The following is a 26,912-nucleotide window of genomic DNA, read 5'->3' as shown; positions in this document are numbered from 1 at the left end:
TGGTTAGTGTGTATGTTACCCATCACTGGTGGTTAGTGTGTATGTTACCCATCACTGGTCGTTAGTGTGTATGTTACCCATCACTGGTCGTTAGTGTGGACGTTACCCATCACTGGTCGTTAGTGTGGACGTTACCCATCACTGGTCGTTAGTGTGTATGTTACCCATCACTGTGGTCATTAGTGTGGACGTTACCCATCACTGGTCGTTAGTGTGTATGTTACCCATCACTGGTGGTTAGTGTGTATGTTACCCATCACTGGTCGTTAGTGTGTATGTTACCCATCACTGGTCGTTAGTGTGTATGTTACCCATCACTGGTCGTTAGTGTGTATGTTACCTATCACTGGTCGTTAGTGTGGACGTTACCCATCACTGGTCGTTAGTGCGGACGTTACCCATCACTGGTGGTTAGTGTGTATGTTACCCATCACTGGTCTGTACATTGCAAAGGTCTCTCTGCCATCTGTATCCAGCAGAAGGTCCATACCTTTAGTCATTGTTTGCCACCTGACGGACAGCCACGTTGAAGTCAATTAAAATGCAATGAAAAAATTGGGAGTCTTGAAGGCAATTTTAGCCGGAGTTTTGATATTTCAATTTCAATTCATAACAATTTAGAGATCAGTGAATAAACCTTTTACAGCTCTCAGAGGAGCAAATTAGGGAAACTGGCTAATATTTATCCACGCCTTCTATACACATCAGCTCTGAGTGTCTCAGATTTCATCACTCTCTAACAACAGACATACCTGAGACTGTCAACAGAACTGATTCAGAGACAACACTCACAGCCAACATGGACATAGTGACTCTTCTCCTCATATTCCTGGTCTCCTGCGTCCTGTGTTTCTACACCTGGAACAGCATGTACAGGGGACAAAACCTGCCCCCTGGACCTACCCCACTGCCCATTCTCGGGAACCTTCTCCAGCTGAAGTCAGGGCAGATGCTGGAATGCCTGTCAAAGGTTGGTAATCTAATGGGACAAGTGCCAAGCTATTGGCTCATTGATAATGCTTATATTGCAGGAAAGATAGTTACACTGAAACACTGCAAGTTATTGATCACTACTTCTGCTTTTTATAAATTATGGAAACTCTGAGCAAAAGTTATTTCAGTTGAAATAAGCACAATATAGATACTCAACTAAAAATAATGAGTTCTATAGGACACAATATGGCTAACAAACAGGGGGATCAGATTTTACACATTCTTTCCCCCCAGATTCTTCCCCTGTCCTCTTTTCCAAACACCAACACTCTTTGTTTTGTCTTCCACTAAACCCATATGCTTTCTCTGCGCTGCTTACTCATGAGCACCTGTGTGATTGAGATTGGGATCTTAAAGTGCGATGGAGCCAAGACGTACAAAGCATTCTAAATAAATCGCTATGGCTGCCAAGCACAAACAGCCATGTTTCCGTCTATAAAAAGGCAGAACACAGAGCCAAATGGAAGTAAATGAAAAAGGTTTAAGAAAACACCCTGAAAACAGACCAAAACTCCGCCACTTGCCTTTTATTTAGTCCCAACTCATGTATTTATTTTAACTCGGTTGTACCTGTTACATGAGTGTCTCAGAATGATCCCACCCAAAAGGCTCCAGAAAGAAAAAGCCAATAAATCACAGAAAACAAGTCACAATGTACAGAATACACAGCAACCCCAACGCATGTTCTCTGCTAGTGTTCTTGTGAGTGAGGTGTTACTGAGACACCAATAGGTTCATTGAGCAGCGGGTACAAGACTGTATTGCACTTGTGACTACTAAGATTATAGACAGATGAGCCGTGGTGTAAGAGATTACTGGAAATGGGTAAAAACTCAATTAGTTAGCCCACATGTATGAATGCTAGCTCCCTAGTAGATGGAAGTCTTGTGCAAGCTGAAAAATTGCATTTATTTCTGGACGTTTGGGATTTCCTCCAAGGGGCGTTCGGTTTGGATGAATTTCAATCACGTTGTTGTTTGGGGATGAATGATTCGGATCAGTGATTCAGAAGTAAAAAAAAAATATCTGTATTTATATATTTATGCATTATGTATTTACACTTCTCACTTCATCTGTGAATAAAAAAAAACCAGTTATTAACCATCAACTATCTTTTATTTTCCACTAAACATTTTCATAAAAGAAACAAAAAGGTTGCTTCACTGTCTGGCTCACTTGTTTCTTGATTTAATTATATGGCTATTTGGAACTTGGAACTTCGAATGATTAGCATACACCCATCTTAAAACTAATAAGAAGAGTTGAGTACTTGGGATAACAAATACAGTAAGACCTATCGTGATACTTTCTACGAGCCTTCTAAGCAATATTCTTATTTTATGCTTATTTCTAATTTTTCTGCAGCTTGAGAACAGAAAAAGCTTATAATATAATAATAGTGCAGTAAATTATAAACTGGATACCTGCCCAAGTAGAATGATGGATTGCTTACTCACATGGTAGAGAGCCTTTAAAACGTGCTCCCACTTGTACTCACATGTTACAGTCGCAATGCTGAATTTCATGAAACACAACATAAACCGAATAGGAACATCTCTCTAATACAATTGTTAGAAGTGTGTTTACATTGGGAAATTGAAACAGTTTTGTTTTAAAACATTCTTCCAATTCTAACTGTAGTCCCAAATCCCTTTCCCATGCTATCATAAAATCAGATTTAGAAGCAGTGACTGAAAAGATATAGGAATAGTATAAAGAGATTGTGCACTTCATCATCATTGGAAATTCTTGACTATTCCATCGATGAAATACTTGATAACAAAATCTACAAACTGGAATTAAGGCAACACTCTCCCCAAAATGTCCAATTAACATACCATTGGGGCAACTGTGAAAATGATGTTAGGAAAAAATATCTCCTTTTATTTCATATAACCTGAATTATTTAAAAACATTTTATAGCAGCTGTCATGTTAACATTTTTAATAATATTCTTCTCCTCCTCCTACTCCACCTTCTTCCCTCTCACTCTATCCACTACTCATTCTTCCATCTCCCCACCACCATATCTATATCCTTTATATGCTTCCTCCCTTCTTATTCCTTACCAATTTCCTCCACTCATAGACAACTCTGCCTCTACCTGACAACATTATATTTTGAAGAAAAGTTGCTCTGGCCACTCTTCCGCCACTTCCCAGGGGGGAATACCACACTGAAAGAACTGTTTTGGGCACTCTCAAGGAAATAGTGCGGCCCTGACCCAGATTCCCATGGAAGTAAGGGAGGTGGCTGTCCCTCATGTTTTTTCTTCACTAAGTCCCCAGAAATCTCATGAAAGGAACTTGACTCATTAGAACAAAACATGAACATTCAATTTACAAATCTCTACAGAGGGGGGTCAGCAAGAGAACTGTGAATAGAAAGACAAAGTAGCTTTACCAGATCCTGACTCCACTCTGTTTGCGGATAAAGAGGAAAGGTACCATACTGGATTTGCTGTTGCTACAGAAGATCAGGTACGTCAAGCACCTTCACTTTCCTCACTCACATCTGCTCAAGACGCTGAATTGACAGCCTTCTCAGTGGCATACAAAATGCCTGAAGGAAGACATGCCAATATCTACACTGACTCAAGACATGCCCTGGGTGCAGCACATTATTTTGGATCAATCTGGAAGATAAGAAGCACCACTCAGCTGACTAAAAGCTGCCAACCAAGCCACAAGTGCACCAAGGGAAGTGGACAGAATGGTGTCCGCTAAAGAAACTTCTATACTCACCATGTAGATCCTACCTACAGATCTCAAGCTTCTAAAAGAATGACAAAGCAGTTACTGACCCTGAAGAAATACAAAGCTGGAAAAACAGAAAGGGGCAACCCTTGAAGACGGGCTGTACTCCAACGCTCTTAAGCTCTGTTTACCCAAAAACATGTACTGGGCAGTGAGCCCATGGAACTTTATACCTATCCAAGACCCTCATGAACTCTTTGATCTCTAAAATACCCCTAAGCACCTAGCTAACTCTCAATATCCCTTTCAAGAATCCAGATGACAAAGAGCTACTGGGTCAAATATGCACTAGTTATCATAGACATTTTGTCAGGATGGCCAGAAGTTTAGCCGGTCATCAATGTGACATCCAAGACCATATACCCAGTAGTGCATTGTGAAAGTTGCAGAGATCACTCAGTGGATTCATTGTTCCAGATTCAAGACTCTCTCTGCAACATGAGAAGTGACATTTGTTGATTTTGACACACTTTTGACTCTAAAGAAAAAAATGACTTGTTAAATAAAAAGATACCAGCAAGTAGGTGTTTGATGGCCATAATAATGCCTGACCACCTGCCATCAATGGAAAGCCGAGGACCCCAAAAGGAGACCTCGTGAAGCTAAAGAGATCCAAACGCCAAGCTCCCTCAGGATTATTTGCCCATCCTGAGTTTGTGGTGATATTAATATTGACTAAATGATCCGAGTCCACCTACGCTGATGTAGCGTGGGACAGGTTTAATACTACAATGCATAAGCAAATGCGCCCTAGCCAAGGTTATTATGTCCATACACATAATACATGACAAGGTACTCTTGACACACCACATTCATGCTTCAGAACATAAAAAGGAGCACCCCTCTAAAGGGAAAGTTTGATATATATATATATATATATATATTGATGCCATAGGTGTGCCAAGGGGGGTACCAGATGATTTTGCAGTAAAGGGAAAGTTTGAGTCCATTTTCCCAACCGTCACTGCTAATAATAATAATAATATTTTGATTTGCATTTATTATATCTATTGCAACCAACAACGTTTACCTGTCACCATGACTTGTTGTGCCTATATTCCAGATAACACAGGTCCATATGGTAATGTAAGCTTGTCTATTTATGATGTCCCTCTGAAGAACTAAGAAGACTTTAAGAACCGTTACTTCATAGGGTTTTGTGCCTTTGGGCTAACCTGTCTTCTGAAACTAACTAATAAAGTTTATCTCTTAGAATATTAACATTTCATAGGGGGGACTGATGTAGAATTATTAAAAATCTTTATTGAACTTGTATTGAATTATTGTACTAACTCCATTTTAACTGCATACTGTGAATCCTCCATTTTGTCCTCCTAACCTGACTTCTTCAATCCTCCATTTTGTCCTCATAACCTAACTTGTTCATTTTAAAACTACATTACATGACAGAATTTCCCAGCACATCTAATACAATAGACAAAGACTGTATTCTCTATAAAGACATGATTAACTCAGGAACTGCTGACTTTACTGACTTTCCCCTAACTTGCAACATAGTATAATTTGAAGGCCACGAGAACACAGTAGTAATGAAATGTTCTATTCATAAGAGACCTTGCACCTGGACATGAGGCCCGATATCACTGACTGTGTAAAATGACGCTCAAGCCCCCCTTTCCACCGAGTAAACCTCATGCTGGGAAAGATGGCGCCTGAGCCTTCTGTCCACACCCTTGTCCAGAACAATACCACCTCCCGGTGGGAGGACACCTAGCTGGTCACTCAAATCCCTGAGCCAATTAATAATATTGATGGGTGGACACTGATATAGTCACATAACGTTTAATCCAATTAATGATGTTTATTTGTTATTATCTGATATTCAATGATGATGTCATTTTGCTTTTAAAAAGATCTACACAACTGTTTTCCAACCAGATTGTATTAAATTTTCTGAAGTGCTTTTAACCTGAACTCCATGTGTCAGTGTGAGCTTACTTCTGCGTATACGCAATTTAATCATCTCAGATTTGGACAGGAACAGATAGACATTTAAACATATTTGTTTATTTCTAAATTAATCTACATCATATATATATATATATATATATATATATATATAATTATACAATTTAATAATATAATTATTAATAATGTCCAATTAACATACCATTGGGGCAACTGGGAAAATGATGTTAGGAAAAAATATCTCCTTTTATTTCATATAACCTGAATTATTTAAAAACATTTTATAGCAGCTGTCATGTTAAAATGTTTAATAATATTAATAATAATAATATTTTATATATATATATATATATATATATATATATATATATATATATATATACAAAGCAAAGCAGAACCTCTTGCACTCCTACTCAATATATATAACCAGGTGCCAGGTCCCAAAAATATAAAAATCAAAAAGAAGTATTACCGGCACTCTTGGAGTAGATTCATTCAATTTATTTGTTAGTAGAACCAGTCAACGTTTCAGCTCCCGATCGGAGCTTTCATCAGGACACACAAGGCATAAAACATTGCAAAAAACAAACTTATGTAAGACATCTCATCCAATAATCACTCACCAAATTGTGAGGACTGAGTTATATAGGAAAGACAGAGACAGCTCTGTGCGAGAGAATTAGAGGCCACAGGTCAAGTATCCGTCTATCGAGATGGCAGATCGGTCAAACCTGTGGCCAGACATTTCTTGGAAAAGCAACATCCACTCTCTGCTTTGCGGTGTGTGGCGTTTGATCATATCCCATTGGCAGCAAGAGGGGGAAATCGAGGAAAGCTGCTCTTGCAGAGAGAGACTTATTGGATATTGGAGTTGGACACTTTGGCCCCCAAAGGCCTAAATGAAAAATGTTCCTTTGTTTCATTCTTATAATTTTTTAACCACGATTGTATCACTATATCCTTCGAAACTATTGGAGTTTAAGGAAACAGTTTTTTCTATAGGGACCTCGATAGGGAAGATGATCCCCTGGCGATGATCCCGTGGAGAAACTGTTTCTGTAGTTTTAAAGCTTAAAATTGTAATTATTTAGTTATAAATTTAGCCTATGCATTGATAATCTGTCAAATATGGCAACCTAACACTCACCAAAGGCTGTATATATAAACATTAGGGCAGGTAGGGGTTGTTTTAAGTTAAATATTTTGTATATCACATCTAGTAGTTCTAGATTGCACTTTATGAGAGGGTGTGTATTAAATAACATATAACCCCTCCTTAACCATTAACACATTATCATGAGAATAATAATTTATCACATTTATTAATTATGTGGAAATACACTATGTAATTCTTAGTAGGTTTATATATATTTTGTGATTTTATATTAGGTAATACAGTATAGAGTAATATTTAGAATTTAACCTAGAACACTATATGATAGTAGAATTGCTGCACTTATGATTAAACTTTAGTGGCACAGTTTATTAATTGGGTGATGATTTCACTGCATGATTGCTAGTTTAACTTGTTTATGTTCACTTTTTTATTTTATTGCTTAGCTGCTTTGTATCTATGTGCTACAAATTAACAGTAAGTTCCCCTTATTCTGTAACATAATTTGTATTTTGGCTCTGCTTGTTTCCATCCGCTCCTGCTGACACGGCTAGAGCCGGTTGCCATAGCAACTGTCCGTTACGTTATGTAGTGGGTGGCGTTATTTATGAAAGGAGATTTTCTCCTACCGGTGGTTTTAAAAAATAGTAGCAACCATTGCCGATTGCATCGGAGGTTGCTAAGATACTATGACGCCTCCTGGACTAATACATGGCTCCCCCTCCATCATGTGACACGGAAGTGTGGATTGCTTTGACACATGCGCTGTAATGCCGGGCACACGCCGTGCAGGATGAGCGATGAGCTTCAGCTGATTTGGTGAGTGATTATTGGATGAGATGTCTTACATAAGTTTGTTTTTTGCAATGTTTTATGCCTTGTGTGTCCTGATGAAAGCTCCGATCGGGAGCTGAAACGTTGACTGGTTCTACTAACAAATAAATTGAATGAATCTACTCCAAGAGTGCCGGTAATACTTCTTTTTGATTTTTTATATATATATATATATATATATATATATATATATATATATATATATAATTATAATATTTAATAATATAATTATTAATAATATGTTTTTTTATTTATGTACAAAATATATTTAAAATGTATGTACTTATAGATGGAACCCCCTTTCCCTTTCCTTTTGTTATCCCCCTTCCTATTGTATTCACAAATTGTAATAGTTATATTTCTATGTTTTGAAAAATCTTCAGTAAAAAATTACTTGAAAAGGAACCGTTTTGTTTAGCATGTAGTGGAGTTAGAGTAAACAGAAAGCAGACTCTCCATAGATTTGTAGATGTTCACACAGGATAGATGAGGTGGGTGGTATCTGCTTTTAAACACAGCAAGGCAGCGAGTAGTTAGGCAGCCCTATTCTGTAACAGGAGATCCAGCAGTTATCAGCAAAGCTCAAAGTGCCGTCAAACAGTCTGGTTCAGCAGCAGCCGATGCAACTGTTGAATAAGCAAACAGGAAGGATAGCCAGGTAGTTCTGTTCAGCAGCAGTGACACATGGGGAGACACGGGAAGACATGGGAAGACACGGGAAGGAAAGTCCTTATCTCCCTCATCAAGTTATTGAATCTTTATTTTTATGGGTTTATATGTATACCTTGCAAATCTGTTTTATAAATCAGCTTTAATAAAAATGTAATTTGTTTTTCTTCAACGAATGAAACGTTGTTCCTTACCTTTTTGTTGACATTCGGCTGCAACTCAATCACAATGTGAATATTACATGACAAATCAACCTTCCCATTTTTTGATCCAGGGCGGTAAGTATTGACAAATTAAAACAAAACAAAAAAATAGACTCCAAGTGAAAAGGGTAGGATTTCTAGAGCTTGTTTCTTATACGTGTGGCAACTTGATCTTCCCAAACCAGAGTCTCTTCTTTCTGGAGATGTTTTAGATAAAAAGGAGATGTAGGGAAGCAGCGTCTTCAGAAGTGTTCTCAGATTGAAGTGGGGGTAAACCAATATAGGGAATATAAGGAGAAAGAAGAATATAGTGTGGTATATTTGAAACTTACAATTTTCTGTTGAGGATTCCCTGATGACCGGGGGTTTTACGGTGGACCACCATCTCTTTACCTGGAGAATTGAGCAATATATGGACAGACCCTTGTTGATTCAACCAGTTGGGAAGAATAATCCAACCGACAAAAAGAGTTTCTGGTTCAATTTGACAATTTGTCAATTTATTAATAAAAGTTTAGTGTTTATAAAGATATAGTTTCAATAGATCTCTATGAGCAGATCAGAATAAAAATAATACTAACAATTCATTGGTTAGAAAGTTATCTTTCATCTTCCAGAGTTCTGACGTATACCATATGTTGTCTTTGCCAAATTATGGATGTTGTATAATGCTTAACCCCTTATTTGCTGATCACCAAATAAATGCTTAATACTCTTATATGTTTATTATTTTATTACTGGAAACGTATAACACTGCACTGCAAACATTCTGCTCTATCATTAGATATATCTAGGCTCATGGTATCTATGAAATATTACTTAGCTTACAGTTTATTCATATAGTTTGTTTATGTCTTAAATGTAATCTTTAATCTTATGTAGCCAAATGTTGTGGCAGATGGGTACAGGAGAAAAGGAGAAAAACAAGCTAGCTTAGGTTACATGAAGGTTTGTGTACGGCTATATGAAACTCAGCATGAGTTATCATATTTAGTCGTTTCACTTGATAACGTGTTCCTGATTATTACAAATGTGTATTCCTGACCCTATAGTTTTTATTCCCTCCCCCCACCCCCATAACACCCTTAAATATGGTTAAAACTCAGCTTTATGCCAGCCGCCCCTTTGGCTGAGATCTTCAAAATTCACAATCTCAGCCAATCCAATGCTTTCCCATAGGAAAACATTTTGGAGGCTAACGTGAACGCATGGTAAAACACCATGCTGGCCATAGATTCCTAAGAAGTTATTTAATTTAACCTAAAATAATTTTCATTATTTCTTTATTTTCCATAATTTCAGTTAAGCTGTGGGTTGATGTTATATGATTACTTTTGCCTTCCTGTAGTGATTTATGGGAGATATAGCCAGTATCTAGGTATTGACACAACAGAAGCCCCTGTGTTTGCATATTTGATAACATGTCACATGATTGACAGATGCAAAAGAAGTACGGGGATGTGTATACTCTGTATCTCGGGCCCCGGAGAGTGGTGGTGCTATGTGGGTACGATGTTGTCAAGGAAGCCCTGGTGGACAACAGAGACGAATTTGGAATGAGAGGCCTCTTGCCAGTCATAGACCCATATACTATGAGCCATGGTAAGTAAAACCTCCAATCAGAATTTGTGTTAGCCAGATTACATTACGCACTACTCCTTGGCTTCCTTAACAGCATACTGGATGCTTATTGTGTCTTGCAGGTGTTATTTTCAGTAATGGGGACCGCTGGAAAGAACTCCGCCGCTTTTCCATCCAGACTTTGAAAAATTTTGGGATGGGAAAACGATCCGTTGAAGGGAGAACCAAGGAAGAGGTGCAATACCTAATAGATGAATTTAAAAGAAACAATGGTAAACAATCATGAGGACGTTTACTCATCGGGTTTGGGAACAATGGTGTGAATATGTAGGAAGCTACTACCCTACCATCCCAACAATATTCATTATAAAGCACTGATACTTGAAAATTTGATTAGATATTATCTTCCCAAGACATAGATTTAATATTGTTTGATAAACTTTTTATTTTGTTTATTTCTGGCATTTATAAAGCACCACCATATATAGTATTGCTCCACGATTAGGGGATGGGGGAATGATTTAATATTTTTGGATAAACGTAATTTTTATATTAAAAAAATATATCATATAAAAAAGGTATATGAATACAGAAAATTAAAAAAAATATGAATATATTGTTTTCTTTTCAAAATATTAAGTTATTTTAAATGTTTATACAAACATATTAAATCATTTGAAAAGCTTAAACAAAAATATCAAATTGAGGCCCAGGTTTTTAACATGAATCAAAATAGTAATACAGGGTTAGTTGCTAAAGGGAAAGTTATGTGGAAAAGGTGAATTCAAAGTGATTTTCAAATGTAAGGCCAAAATAGTTGTGTGCAAACTTCCAGAAGTAAGGAAGTGAGGTGGCATTGCTGGTTCCTCTAGAACAGGGGTTCTCAACGCAGTCCTCAAGGACCCCTTACCAGTCCAGGATTTAGGGATTACCTAGGCGTGTCTAAGGTGTTTAGAAAAAGAAAGAAAAAAACACCTCAGACACACCCAGGTAATCCCTAAATCCTGGACTGGTAGGGGGTCCTTGAGGACTGGGTTGAGAACCCCTGCTCTAGAAGAATCCTTCTCCCCTCTACCCATGGACCCTTTAATTTTCAAACATTTTTACACCCACACAAGTGCTCCAAACATGGCATATGTAGTCTATGAAGATATAAGACCTATTGCTCGTCTGCGATTGATTAGTCATGACACTAATTAAAGGAGCCATAAATTTAGTGGATCTTAAAGTCTACCTACATACATTCTTAAATAGAATGTGAGACCCTAGTATTTCTCGCACCTTGATCCAAGACTGACTGTTGAGACTATGATAAAATACCATGTCCCACATTCACCTAATTCAATTTCATTTCTTTGAATCATCATCCGACATTTTGCTATCTATTCGAAAGAACTTTCCAAACGATTTGTTTTCAAAAATCCCATTATACTTTAATGGCTCCCTCCATAGATAAAACATTTAACAGATTGTGATCACTTGAAAAGCTTACCCGCATGTTTTAAATTAAGAACAAAGTATTTCCTCCCATTGCAGAGATTAATACAGTAAACAGGTTTCTATAGTTAAAGAACCACTTCATTTTTTTTCAAAAATATTTTCATACAATCTTTGTTATAATAAGACCATATCGTCCATTTTTTGATTCCTTTATATTGAAATTTGTGGAGAAATCGCTTGACTGCCTTTCCCACTCCCCTTTCTGACGGCCATCTTTACGCACCATTGATCGAATTTCCATTTATGTGGCAAAATGCTCACTATTTGCTTTTGTTGCGTTCATTTGAACCTTTTGTTTGAAAGACAATGCCGTTGGCAGAAAGATCCGTCATTTTAAAAGGCAGTGGATCGTTGTAAAACAATGAGCTGGTGGTCAGATAACTGACAGTCTGACCCAAGGTGCATAAAGATGGCTGCCAGAAAGGGGAGTGGGAATGGTAGGCAAGTGATTTTTTTCAAAAATTTCAATATATATATAAATTGGAAATAAAAAGGTATGGTATATGATAACGCAAATAATCTATCAAGCTGCTAATAAAATGATAGTATACCTTCAATGTTATTTTTCAGACATCACTAATATAAATTTAAAATACAATAAATTATAGGAGACAGTAAAAATAATATTAAGATCCCTGCTCAGTCTCCATTTAAAGCCCTGATGCTGCACGTTCCTCTATGTGTATTGTGGAAAATAAATTTAACATCTGGGGAGCAATCCATAGACAACCTTAGGTCAAAACTCCAATATAACATTACTGAACCACCAGAGGGGACACATTTAAACAAACTGAAAAAAAATATCTAGAACTGGTGGTCTGAAATTCATCCCAGTGGCATTTGACAACTTGCCAGTCATCCAAAATTCTGAGAAATCAGTTTGTTTGAAACAGAATACACAAGTCTAGTTAAAAGATAAATGAGTCGATGAGGTTGAGATGGCCAGTCCTGACTACATTCCCACTAGCTCTAAATAAAAGTAATTATGTATCCCCTTTACTTTCTTTTAGGAGAACTGATTGACCCTATCTATCACTTCAGCCAGGTGGCATCTAATATCATATGCTCCATTATTTTTGGGAATAGATATAAGTACGATGACCCTGATTTCCGAAGACTCATGCAGATCATAAATGAAATATTTATAGGAATGTCGTCACCCTGGGGACAGGTAAAGGGCACTGTGTATACCAGATAGAGAGCGTAACGTTTTTCTCAGTTCAGTTAAACAGCATTGGTCATTCTGGATCAAAAACACAAGATGCCAGTTGATTTTCAAGGAGATGACAATCTCGTCAGGTATCTCTGTAGATACTGAAGATGCTTTCTGGTTAATTCTTTTGTACTTTTTTAATTCATTGTTACTGTTATTGTATTGGTGCAGATATTAGGGGAGGAAAGTGGCATTAAATCAATATCCTAGTTATCAATATAAGAACTATTTCTTTAGAAAACTGGATCAAATTAGTATTTAAAAAAAAAAAAACTATGGAAACTACAAACAACTGCAGTTAAACATTATGGAAACGAGAGAAAATATATTTTTGGCTGAAATAAAGTTGGAGATTTAACCCTATAAATCTGTTTTATCTCAAAGCATTTATTTCTTACATTTAAATGCACTACAACCCCTGACTTTGAACAACCCAGAAACATGTGGTTTTAATGTTCTGTGAGAGATTAAACATTATCTGATCTATGAAATTTGTAGCAAATCAGATGTTTTTTCTCTGTTTACACACAGTTTTTCGACATGTTTAATGTAGTGATGAAATATTTACCAGGACCCCACCATAACGCAGTCAAAAGTGCCTACAAGTTGGAGAAGTTTGTTCAAGAAAAGTTGGAGATAGATCGTAAAACCCTAAACCCGGACTGCCCACGCAACATGATAGATAGTTTCCTTATAAGAATGGAAGAGGTACGTGTGGCAGAACCCCTGTCCATTTGTGAATTTCCCTTTCTGTATTTGTGTGTTTTTCCCTAGTATCTGTACTGCACCCTGCTCCCTGTTCAGGAGTGTTTCCACGAAGGAAATTCATTCCCCTCCAGAATGAGGACCACCGTTAGGTTAGAATGTTGACACCTCGCAACATAAGTGTCAAAACCGCAAACCGCAAGGGAAAAATTAATAAGTGCTTACCTGGGTGGCCGCCATTCGTAATGGTGAATGCCACCAGGGGGGGCATTCGTGGATTGTTTCCCGCCTTGTTCGTCTCCCGAACGAGGACCTCCCCGGTGCCCCAATGGAACATTAACAGCAATTAATCAGAATGTTCGCACTCGCAACATAGGTGTGAAACTGCAAGGGAAGTAATTAACCCCTTAAGGACAGATGACGGATATATTCCGTCATGATTCCCTATTATTCTAGAAGTTGTGTCCTTAAGGGGTTAATGAGTGCTTCCCTGGGAAGCCGCCGTTTGCATATGTGGCCAGGGGGAGCATTCATACCCCGAAAGAAGACGCTTCCTTTGTTTGGGTTTCACCCCAGGGCCTCATGAACGGAGTCTAGTCGATCGAGGGACCGAGGCGAGGGTCCCTGAGATTGTGTGGGCACTTTTGGGGCACTGAAGAGTTTGGCAGGCTCTCATGAGGGACAAAGAGACCTGCTCTTTTCCTGCAGCAGGCTTTTCTGGGAGACAAAGGGATGGTCCTTTTTTCCCGCGCCTAGTCTCCCAGGCACAGAGGCTCTTGGGAAGAAGACCCCTGGAAGTTGATGTGGTGAGCCCTGGGGATATAGTGGCCGTGCTTTGGGGACAAAGGAAATGGAGTCCCTTCCCACACTTGGACCCTGGGGAGGGGGAGGATCCTGGGAGGTGACCTTGTATGTTTTGTGTGATACACCCCTTGCATCGGGTTATGCATAGAAGTCATGTGTGGCCAATACAATTGTGTTTTACCTCCAGAACCGGGTATTTTCCAGTTACTAGGGGGAAATGAGTCCTGTTGCAGTTTAAGTGGTTCCTGACCTGCTGCAGGATGGGAATTAGCAGAGGTAACTGGCCGGGTTACCCGGAGTCCGCTACAGTACGCACCTATGGGCAATGCATCCATAATATACTATATGTATTAATTATTATTTTTATGATTATTATTATTATTATTGCGATTTATATAGTGCCAACATATTCCGTAGCGCTCTACAATATTATTAGAGGTGGGATTTGACTATAAATAGTACAATTACAAGAAAACTCACAGAAACTCACAGAAGGTTTGAAGAGGGCCCTTCTCAAACGAACTTACAGTCTATAGGAGGTGGGGTATAAAACACATTAGGACAGGGAATAGAAGTTAAATTAAGTGGGAATGGAGCAGAGCTGGAGGAGAGAGTAGAGTGCTGCCCTTTAGGAGAGAGCAAGAGGCAGGTATGTGAGGTAGAGGTTAGTCTGGGAGGCCATAGGCTTTCCTAAAGAAATTAGTTTTAAGGCACTTCTTAAATGATTGAAGACTAGGGGTAAGTCTGATGGCAGTGGAGCTGCCCGCGAAAAGTCCTGCAAGCGCGAGTTGACTGTACGGGTATGAGCGGCGGACAAAAGAAGGTCACGGGCAGAGCGGAGAGACCGAGAAGGGGCATACCTATGGATCTGTGAGGAGATATAAAAGGGCCTAAGATTATTCAGTGCTTTATAGGTATGGGTTAGCATTTTGAATTGACTCCTATAGGATACAGGAAGCCATTGTAAGGACTGACAGAGGGGTGAGGGTGAGAGGACCAACTAGAGAGGAAAATCAGTCTGACGGCAGCATTCATTACAGACTGTAGCGGGGCAATACGGCTATTGGGAAGACCAATTAGGTGAGAGTTACAATAGTCCATGCGAGAGATTACTAGAGCATGGACAAGCTCTTTAGTAGCATCTTGTGTAAGAAAGGGGCGGATGCGGGCAATGTTTTTTAAGGGGGAATTTGAATGATTTGACAACAGACCGGATGTGAGGCTCAAAGGTGAGGCCAGAATCAAAAGTAACACTAAGACAACGTGCTTGTAAGGATGGGCTCATATGGATACCACCAATCTGAAGGGAGAGCGAGAGAGGAGGATTAATATTAGGAGGAGGAAAGACAAGAAGTTCTGTTTTGGAAAGATTCAGTTTCAGAAAGCGGGAGGACATCCAATCAGAGATACAAGAAAGGCAAGAGGTGGAACGTTGCAGGACTTCAGGGGAGAGGTCTGGGGAGGAGAGATATATCTGTGTGTCATCAGCGTACAGGTGGTATTTGAATCCAAAAGAGGTAATAAGCTTGCCAAGAGAGGCAGTGTAAAGAGAAAATAGAAGGTGAACAAGGACAGATACTTGAGGGACTCCAACTGAGACAGGACGAACGTTGAAGGTATCATTAGAAAAGGAGATGCTGAATGAGCGTTGGGAGAGATAGGAGGAAAACCATGAGAGGACAGAGTCACAGAGACCGAGTGATTTAAGAGTTTGGTGAGGAGAACATGATCAACAGTGTCAAAAGCAGCGGAGAGGTCAAGAAGAATTAATATGGAGTAGTGACCTTTAGCTGTGATAAGGTCATTAGTGACTTTGATAAGGGCAGTCTTAGTAGAGTAGAGGGGGCGGAAGCCGGACTGAAGAGGGTCGAGGAGAGAGTAAGAGAGTTGAGGAAGCAGGCCAGACGGGTGAAGACTAGTCTTTCAAGAATCTTTGAGGAAAAAGGGAGCAGGGATATAGGACGATAGTTAGAGGGGGAGAATGGGTCGAGACATGTTTTTTTTAAGATGTATGATCTGCATAATGCCACATTGAATAATAGTAGTAATTATCCTAAAAACTAAATGTATAAATAATATATAAAATATTAATATAAAATTTTTAGATTAGATTTTATTGATTGTCATGTTAAGGTTTATCTAGACTAGTTAAATGAATATCATAACATTGGGTTATAAATTCCCAAGACCTAGTAATGATTATGGTGCCAGGAATCTCAGAGAGAATTTAGCTGTTAATATATCAAACTGTTTAGGAAGGGTTGGACACTTACCGTGCTGTTAATAAAAATAAAAATAGAGAAACAGCATGTACCCTGGTATCTGGTGTTGCCCATACACAAGTTCAGTGTCAACAACACATCTTTAATAACTTAGTCAGCGCTGTATTTAGCACAAGGCTGACAAGACATTTGCCTTGGGCGGCACTTTCAGGGGGCAGCAAAAAATGCCACCCCCAATCACCCTGGCAGATGTCTTGCCAGCCTCTGGTCCTGTGGGGCCCAGGAGCTGGCCGGCTGGCCACCCCAGGGTCTCTCTGAGGCAGGCATTTACTGATGTAGGAGGCGGGCGGCAATGGAGCACTATCCCCTGAGCTCCAACTGCTCCAGCTTCCTTGTGTGCACCGCAGTGATGCCAGAGCTGGGATATGATGTCACTGTGGCCCCAGCATTACTAAGAGGCAGGCAAGGGAGCTCAGCAGGAGGATCAGAGCTCCCTAAACACCTGTCTCCAATGTGAGCTTACCTGCCTGACTGCCCATGCCTGTGCCTGCCGAGCCAGCCCACCTGTGCCTGCCGAGTCAGCGCCACTGGTTGGGAGGCTGGCTGGATTGAAATGTAAACACAAAATAAAAAAAATTGTGAGTGTTAGTGTGTGTTAGTGTGTGTCTGTTAGTGACAGTGTGTCTGTGTGTGTCTCTTAGTGAGTGTTAGTGTGTGTCTGTTACTGAGAGTGTGTGTGTGTGTGTGTGTGTGTGCTAGAGTGTGTGTGTCTGTTAGAGTGTGTCTCTGTTAGTGAGAGAGTGTGTCTGTCAGTGAGAATGTATATGTGTCTGTCAGTCAGTGTGTATGTGTGTTTGTCAGTGAGAGTGTATATGTGTTTGTCAGTGAGTGTGTATGTCTGTCTGTCAGTGTGTGTGTATCTCTCACTGAGAGTGTGTGTATGTCAGTGTGTGTATGCATGTGTCAGTGTGTGTCTGTTAGTGAGTGTTAGAGTGTATCTGTTAGTGAGAGTGTGTGTGTGTGCTAGAGTGTGTGTGTGTGTGTCTGTTAGAGTGTGTGTGTGTGTCTGTTAGTGAGAGTGTGTGTATGACTGTTAGTGAGAGTGTGTGTCTGTCAGTGAGAGTGTATATGTGTCTGTCAGTCAGTGTGTATGTGTGTTTGTCAGTGAGAGTGTATATGTATTTGTCAGTGAGTGTGTATGTGTGTCTGTCAGTGTGTGTGTATCTCTCAATGAGAGTGTGTGTATGTAAGTGTGTGTATTCATGTGTCAGTGTGTGTATGCGAGTCTGTCAGTTAGTGTATATGTGTGTCTGTCAGTGAATGTGAGTGTAACTGACTGAGTGTGTATGGCTGTGAATGTTTCAGTGAAAGTGTGCGTTAGTTAAACAGTGTGTGAAAATTTATGTGTATCTGTAAGTGTATGTATGTCAGTGAAGTATCAATGAGGGTGTGTGTCTGTCAGGAAAAGAAATTTGGAGGTGGGGGTGGAAGAGGGGGGTGCACAACTTTTGTCATGCCTACAGCAGCACAAAACCAAAATCCACAACTGACCTTTAGTGTCCCTTTATTAAAGTGCACAGCCAATAGAGAGCTTTTTATCTGCTGTGCACTTTAATAGATGGACACTGAAATATTGAAGATTTACCTTGCTGTGTCCGTCCTTCTAGTCTGAGCTGGTCTGATAAAGTGTTCACACTTCTTCATTATCACGCCAATGTATACTAAGTTTAAGGAGTATTCTAACACAATCAGCTAAAGAATACTGTCCAAACCTAAAATGTCATTAGAGATATCTTTGCCAGAAGCTCAAGGAAGCAAGGTTAAGGATCAGTGTAGGACCAGCTTATGGGGGGTCTGCCTTGACGTTGGCAGGCGGGCATTCCCTCCAATGGCCATTGGAGCAACTAAATGACCTCCATTTGTCAAAATATTCATAGGGATTAAGGAGAGAGTAAGCAGGTAACTTTTTTCTTTGGTTTTTACTATATGTATTGGAGCTGATGTGTACTGTGGTCGTTGCTGCCGCCCAGGAGTGATGGGAGTGAGCGCAGGACTTCTCTTTGTATTTATATTTTTTTCTTTGGTTCAAACCTAAAATGTGTTGTAGTGATTATGCTGCCTAGAGTGTCCCCTCCACAAAAAATGTCTGTTAAAATATTTATTTTATGTCATTATAATACTTTTTTTTAGTTATTATTGGAATCACTTTGTTCACTTTATAGGAAAAAAACAATCCCTCATCTCATTTCACCCTGAACAACTTATATAAAAACATGACAAGTATTTTTGTTGCTGGCACAGAGACATTAAGCACGATGTTAAGGCATGGATTTCTGCTCTTCCTGAAAAATCCTCATATTAAAGGTAAGGCTAAGACCCAATGACCAAATTATTACTTGCAGTTGTGAAAACTGTGAAAATTTGACAAAGAAATTTGAAATAAAAATTCAAAGTAACTGAATAATACAAATTGTCCAACTCACCATTTGCTATTTTAATCTAAAATGTGCAGGACCCAAAGTTCTGCTGATGAGATTTTCTGGTCAAATGTAACCTTAATTATGGCTCTGTAGAAAACTCTAGTCTTTTCCCCGATTTAGTATTTTTGGATAAGCTTCAAATGATTACATTTTTTGGATAATATATAAAATGATTTAATATTATGAAAAATATTTTAATATTTAATTTTTTTCTATATATAATATATTTTGATATTGATATTGAAAAAAGTTAAAGTTTACTCAAACATATTAAAGATTATCCAAAAATGTTAAATCATTTGTAAAAATTAACCAAAAGTATTAAATTGAGGTCCATATTAGATGGCTTGGAGCTATACATAACTCTACTCTAATTTTTCTCACTGTAGAAAAAGTCCAAGAGGAGATTGATCGCGTCATTGGCCGAGACCGAGTCCCGGAACCAGAGGACCGACCTTCCATGCCGTACACGGATGCGGTCATACATGAGATCCAGCGCTACGCCAACGTACTACCCATGAACCTACCTCATGCTATAGCAAAGGACACACAATTCCGTGGCTTCACCATTCCCAAGGTATCTCCAGCCACAGATTTAATTCATTTTAGTATAAGGTAGACATGCACGCTGAAACAATTTGGTTCGCTTGGATAGTTTTATCAAACATTTCAGACCAATTTTGTCTGTTCACACTGCATAAAAAAAAAAAAAAAAAACATTTGATTGGTTTAATCATTTCAGATAGATCAAATCATGATGCAATGTTGCACTCAGTTGGCTTACGCTGTTTTTGTATGCCTATTTTTTCATTTTTTTTTTTAAAGGTGTACGAGTGGGCAGTTGGCAAACCACTCACCTGTTTGTTTCACCCCTCTGGGAATACTATTCCCCACCTTCAGCCCATAACCACAATCCTCCAGCATGGGACAGCATCACCCTAATATTTTGTTGGCAGTTTTCTATCGTAGCCTATAGTGGAGCGCTAGTCCTGACAAGGACTTTTCCTCACCTGGATATGTGAAGACAGTGTCACGTATTCAACATCACCTTATGGTATTTACAATGGAAATTGACTTCATGGCAATAATGGAGGTGCCGCTCAGCGGTCCTGTGCCAGTGGGCCTGTCTTCTGCAGCATGTCGGTGGCCAGCCGCTGTGGATCCACGCCATATTGTAGCCCCACATCTGCCCATGGCAATGATGGCATTGACGTGCGTGTGATGTCATGCAAAAGATGCGCACGCACGTTTTGGGGTCAAAGGCCAGTTATGGCCAATCGGATCTGCAGGAGGGTTATTTAAACTCATTTATCTATTTACTCATTGCCCTGTCATGGTTTCCCTTTGCTGGTTATCCGATAGTGTGTTCCTGATCGTATTATTCTGGTTTTTGACTTCCCTGATTTCTGGTATCCTTGACTTTTGGCTTTCCCTCATCGTTGTGTCTCCTTCTGTATCCCTGACCTCGGCAAGTATTCTGACTATTCTTGGATACGTTAAGTCCGGCCATTCTAAGGTCCGGTTAAATGTTATCCTTAGTCCTAGGTGTGATATAATTCTGCATGCTGGATCAACTAGTAACCATGACAGACAGGAACTCTGGAACAAGGCACTGAAATGTGAATAGCTCTATTCCCCCAGTAACTGGACGACATACAGTGCTGGGAGTACAAATGGTTTATTCAGCTCAAACACAGTCTTTTATGCACAGACCCCCAGCATGGAGTTTCCATAAAAAATATACACAAGCTCCTACCAGGCGACCCACAGTCTGAGAGATAATTGAGTTAAAACTGAGTAACTCAAGTATCTCTCAGTTACAGGGAAATATAGAAAACACACAAAAACACCCCAAAAACATATTCATATTTTACAGGAATCCAACATGTTAATGTACCGCTGCCTATGTTTGAGAGACAAAAATGACAGGCACTGGACCACGTGCATTTGGTTATACGAACGGCGGCCACCCAAGGAAAGCACTTGAGTTAATTACTTAATTTGTGGTTAAAAGCCAGGAGAGGTATAAAAGGGGGACCACTCACCATCCATTCAGGAGACGAACAAGGGGGTATGGACAACCGAATACAAGGGAATGATCTCCGCTACATAGTGAATCCAGGAAAAACAAAACAGCAGAGAGAAAGTGGACAATGGGCAACCCACTTACACTCCACACAGACCAACTAGTCCACATACACACTGCCTGCTGGCACCTGAGAAACAGCAAGCCTCAGCTCTCCAGCTGCAGCAGTCGGCAGGCACGGTGGGCAGGGATGGAGATCTTCCTTTACGTGTGATGGTGAGGTTCCTAGCGCTTGTTAGATCCGGGTATGGCAGCTGGTACTTCCCAAACTAGAATCTCTTCTATCTGGCAGTAACTAGGTATAGGTCAGGAAAGGATACAGGGAACCAGCGCCTTTTGGGTGTCCTCAAACTCATATGGTGGTGAGTCAGTATGGAAAATGTAAGGACAAAAAAACAGAATATAGTGTAGTGTATTTTTAGGTGGTGGGTAAAATAATAAAAATGCCACTTACAATTTTTTGGAGCTTATGTGCAGCTCCAGATATATGCACCTGGGCGGTATGATCCCCGTCTGTGGATATGTCGCTCAGTTTGGTTCCTTGTAGATGGTAGGTCAGGGTGAAGCGTCAGAGTGTCGAGCGTTCACAGGTATTTCCCTCCAAATTGCAGTATCACAGATATTCACCAAGTACATAAAATGAGAATAAAAACAGTAAATAGTGCTCTCTGTTTTGTTGTTATAAAAGCAAAATAAAAGGAGGTATACTCACAGAAGAAGAGCAAAAATTTGGTTTTTGCTCAATCCTGTGTAGCATAGGTGGTTTCCACCACACCAAGGGGGTAGAAACTGTGGCTCCTCCGGATTAAATCTTTAGGGATAAAATCAGGCTGCAAGAGGACTCCAAAGGTGGTGTACCAAGATGGCTGCTAATCACATGTAATTGACTGCGTTATCATGGAGATGGGGTGGGGCTATCCTCCTAGCTCAAGGGAGTTAGTAAAACTACTAGAGGGTGGGACGGGAGGAGAAAAAAAAAGGAGCAACCTACTGGGGAAAAGACAAAGGGGAGCATGAGGAATGTAGTAGGGGAAGGAAATTGTGGTAGTTAATACAAAATTATAAGATTAAAAACCAAAAAACCAAAAATAAAGATAAAAGAGTAAAAATAATAAAGGTAGTGTGGACCTTAATATAAGTGCTTAATAAATATAGCACAATAGGTAAAACTGACATTATGCCTGTGGGTAATAAAATAGATAGAAAAAAAAATGTAAGAAGTATAAAAAGATATAAGCAAAGAGAATAAAAATGCATTGGTAAATAAAGGGAAAGATGGCATAAAACGTGAGATATGCATAAATTAAATACAAAAGCACACAATAAAAAGGCAAAGAACAAGTTAAAAAGCTCCAGAAAATTGTAAGTGTCATTTTTCTTATTTTACCCCATCACATATCGAATATACTACACTATATTCTGGGTTTCTTTTGTCCTCATATTTTCTATACTTACCACCATACGAGTTTAGGACACCCAGAAGGCGCTGCTTCCCTGTACCATTTCCTGACCTTTATGGAGATCTTCCTTGCTGTTGCAGTAAGTCAGCCTTGGTACTCTATGTCATGAGACAAGTAAAGAAAAGAAAAGAGAAGCTAAAAAAAATAGAAAACACAGGAGATTGAGAAGGAGTGGATAGATGACGACCCACACATCTGTTTCACCTTCAGACAATGCCATTCTACAACTTAAGCCCATAACTGATGCCTGTCTTCCATTGTGGAATGTATCACATTTTGCCAGCTGCCGAGGCAGATGATACTAAGTGTTGTTACACCACCAATGCAGAGTGGGAAGTGGGTGACCCACCTACTCTCTCCTCACAGCAGCCAGATCACTTCTAGAGGGTGTTGTCAGAGAATGATCAATCAGTTGTAACAGCTTCATGTCTGAATCCTCAACCTAAGACAAGGAAAACAGTTTGAAGAAGTGTGACTGTTATATACTTTTACCCTGAAACCACTTTATGAAGCTAAAGTTCAGCTGGTTCAGAGTGTCCATTTGAAATCTAAAGATCAATGGTATCAGTATTGGTGCCACAGCTCAAATGATTCTGCACAATAAGATGAAGAAAGAGAAGATGCAAAAACTTTTTTATGAAATGCAGGCTCTTAACCAGTTATTTTCTTAACTCAGGGTACAGATGTATTTCCAGTCCTGGCATTTGTTCTGAATGATCCAAAATACTTCCCTGACCCATCCACCTTCAACCCTGATCGCTTCTTGGATGAAAACGGAGATTTTAAGAAGAATGAGGCCTTCATGGCTTTCTCTGCAGGTACGATCATAAACTGGGAAAAACTAAGCTAAATATACTCATTGTTATAACATTATGAATCCACCCAACAAATGTTAGAAAAGAACCTTTTGTCCACTTACAAAGGAAGTATGAATAGTTGTACATATGATCAATGTAAAAGAGTGATTCATTTAAAGCAGAACTCTCACTTTCCACGATTTGTAACATTATGTTTACTTAACCCTATATTTATTAAATTATGTGTTTGTCCGGTTGAAAATAAAATTAAATCTAGAAATCCACCCTCTATATCCTGCAACTGGGCGCCTCCATCTTAGCTCCCTGTCAGTCATTATTAAAAGCTCCGCCCATTACACCTGGCAGTCAGCATAGAGAGAGCCACCTCCATCTTAGCTCCCTGTCAATCATTGTTATAAGCTCCGTCCATTACACCTGGCAGTCAGTATACAGAGAGACACCTCCATCTTAGCTCCCTGTCAATCATTGTTATAAGCTCCGTCCATTACACCTGGCAGTCAGTATATAGAGAGCCACCTCCATCTTAGCTCCCTGTTAGTCATTGTTATAAGCTCCACCATTTACACCTGGCAGTCAGTATAGAGAGAGCCACCTCCATCTTAGCTCACTGTCAATCATTGTTATAAGCTCCGCCCTTTACACCTGGCAGTCAGTATAGAGAGAGCCACCTCCATCTTAGCTCCCTGTCAATCATTGTTATAAGCTCCGCCCTTTACACCTGGCAGTCAGTATAGAGAGAGCCACCTCCATCTTAGCTCCCTGTCAGTCATTGTTATAAGCTCCGCGCTTTACATCTGGCAGTCAGTATAGAGAGAGCCACCTCCATCTTAACTCCCTGTCAATCATTGTTATAAGCTCTGCCCTTTACACCTGGCAGTCAGTATAGAGAGAGCCACCTCCATCTTAGCTCCCTGTCAATCATTGTTATAAGCTCCGCCCTTTACACCTGGCAGTCAGTATAGAGAGAGCCACCTCCATCTTAGCTCCCTGTCAATCATTGTTATAAGCTCCGCCCTTTACACCTGGCAGTCAGTATGGAGAGAGCCACCTCCATCTTAGCTCCCTGTCAATCATTGTTATAAGCTCCGCCCTTTACACCTGACAGTCAGTATAGAAAGAGCCACCTCCATCTTAGCTCCCTGTCAATCATTGTTATAAGCTCCGCCCTCTACACCTGGCAGTCAGTATAGAGAGAGCCACCTCCATCTTAGCTCCCTGTCAATCATTATTAAAAGCTCCGCCCATTACACCTGGCAGTCAGTATAGAGAGAGCCACCTCCATCTTAGCTGCCTGTCAATCATTGTTATAAGCTCCGCCCTTTACACCTGGCAGTCAGTATGGAGAGAGCCACCTCCATCTTAGCTCCCTGTCAATCATTGTTATAAGCTCCGCCCTTTACACCTTGCAGTCAGTATAGAGAGAGCCGCCTCCATCTTAGCTCCCTGTCAATCATTGTTATAAGCTCCGCCCATTACACCTGGCAGTCAGTATAGAGAGAGCCACCTCCATCTTAGCTCCCTGTCAATCATTGTTATAATCTCCACCCTTTACACCTGGCAGTCAGTATGGAGAGAGCCACCTCCATCTTAGCTCCCTGTCAATCATTGTTATAAGCTCCGCCCTTTACACCTGGCATTCAGTATGGAGAGAGCCACCTCCATCTTAGCTCCCTGTCAATCATTGTTATAAGCTCCACCCTTTACACCTGGCAGTCAGTATAGAGAGAGCCACCTCCATCTTAGCTCCCTGTCAGTCATTGTTATAAGCTCCGCCCTTTACACCTGGCAGTCAGTATAGAGAGAGCCACCTCCATCTTAGCTCCCTGTCAATCATTGTTATAAGCTCCGCCCTTTACACCTGGCAGTCAGTATAGAGAGAGCCACCTCCATCTTAGCTCCCTGTCAGTCATTGTTATAAGCTCCGCCCTTTACACCTGGCAGTCAGTATAGCCAGAGAGCCGCCTCCATCTTAGCTCCCTGTCAATCATTGTTATAAGCTCCGCCCTTTACACCTGGCAGTCAGTATAGAGAGAGCCGCCTCCATCTTAGCTCCCTGTCAATCATTGTTATAAGCTCCGCACCATTACACCTGGCAGTCAGTATAGAGAGAGCCACCTCCATCTTAGCTCCCTGTCAATCATTGTTATAAGCTCCGCCCTTTACACCTGGCAGTCAGTATAGAGAGAGCCGCCTCCATCTTAGCTCCCTGTCAATCATTGTTATAAGCTCCGCACCATTACACCTGGCAGTCAGTATAGAGAGAGCCACCTCCATCTTAGCTCCCTGTCAATTATTGTTATAAGCTCCGCCCTTTACACCTGGCAGTCAGTATAGAGAGAGCCACCTCCATCTTAGCTCCCTGTCAATCATTGTTATAAGCTCCGCCCTTTACACCTGGCAGTCAGTATAGAGAGAGCCACCTCCATCTTAGCTCCCTGTCAATCATTGTTATAAGCTCCGCCCTTTACACCTGGCAGTCAGTATAGAGAGAGCCACCTCCATCTTAGCTCCCTGTCAATCATTGTTATAAGCTCCGCCCTTTACACCTGGCAGTCAGTATAGAGAGAGCCACCTCCATCTTAGCTCCCTGCCAATCATTGTTATAAGCTCCGCCCTTTACACCTGGCAGTCAGCATAGAGAGAGCCACCTCCATCTTAGCTCCCTGTCAATCATTGTTATAAGCTCCGCCCTTTACACCTGGTAGCCAGCATAGAGAGAGCCACCTCCATCTTAGCTCCCTGTCAGTCATTATTAAAAGCTCCGCCCATTACACCTGGCAGCCAGCATAGAGAGAGCATAGAGAGAGGAGGAGAAATGAAACAATGTGTCTATTTCTCCTCTTCATGCACAATGTTTTTCATGGCTTTGCCTTGTCTGAACTGGATTATGGTGTAATTTGTTAAATCCTTAATAAGAATTTAAGATGAAATGGAACGTAACAAAAACAACAAAAAAACTTAAAGTTAAAGGTAAATTTCTATTCAATGGTGTAAAGTCAAGAGAAACAACAATTCAAAATTAGAGAATAGACATGCTTTGGATGCAATATTAATCTGTATGTTTTCATTAAAACTTGTAATGTACTATGTATTGTTTTTCCATTGGCAAATTAGGAAATAAATTTGTATTAACTCATGTCGAGTTCAGACTCTATCTCCTGTATACTGTGGATGTAGGATCGGATGGGTTTTGTTTGAGGTCCTGGTAAAGGTCACGGGTTCATTCACCTTTCCATTTAGCTCTTCTTGCTTAAAATAATCATGGATTTAACTAACTGAGCTCTTTGTGTTGCCTAGGGAAACGAGTCTGCCTCGGGGAGAATCTTGCTCGTCTAGAATTGTTTATTTTCATCACTACCCTTTTGCAGCATTTCGATATCAGTACTCCAGAAAATCCAGAGGACATGGACATCTCCCCTCAGATGGTGGGCTTCTCCAATGTCCCCAAACCATACAATATCAGCTTCAGTCCACGATGAACCAGTAATGGAAACATGTAGAACAAAGTAATTATTGAATATTACACCAGAATAATCAAACACCAA

General features: G+C 40.1%; 1 protein-coding gene across 1 annotated transcript; it reads left to right on the top strand.

Moving 5' to 3' along the window:
• The first annotated feature begins 783 nt into the window (after nt 1-783).
• Nucleotides 784-26,912, top strand: LOC134572309 (cytochrome P450 2A5-like). The gene is made up of 9 exons (XM_063431193.1): nt 784-970; nt 9,938-10,100; nt 10,202-10,351; nt 12,590-12,750; nt 13,324-13,500; nt 18,746-18,887; nt 19,393-19,580; nt 23,226-23,367; nt 26,665-26,912. The coding sequence occupies exons 1-9, from the start codon at nt 800-802 to the stop codon at nt 26,844-26,846; spliced, it is 1,476 nt and encodes a 491-aa protein (XP_063287263.1). The 5' UTR covers nt 784-799; the 3' UTR covers nt 26,847-26,912.

Source organism: Pelobates fuscus, chromosome 9, assembly GCF_036172605.1.
Source record: "Pelobates fuscus isolate aPelFus1 chromosome 9, aPelFus1.pri, whole genome shotgun sequence".
In the NCBI taxonomy this organism is placed as follows: domain Eukaryota; kingdom Metazoa; phylum Chordata; class Amphibia; order Anura; family Pelobatidae; genus Pelobates; species Pelobates fuscus.
Note: the sequence above shows the minus strand (reverse complement) of the source record. Positions and strands in the feature narration are given on the sequence as shown.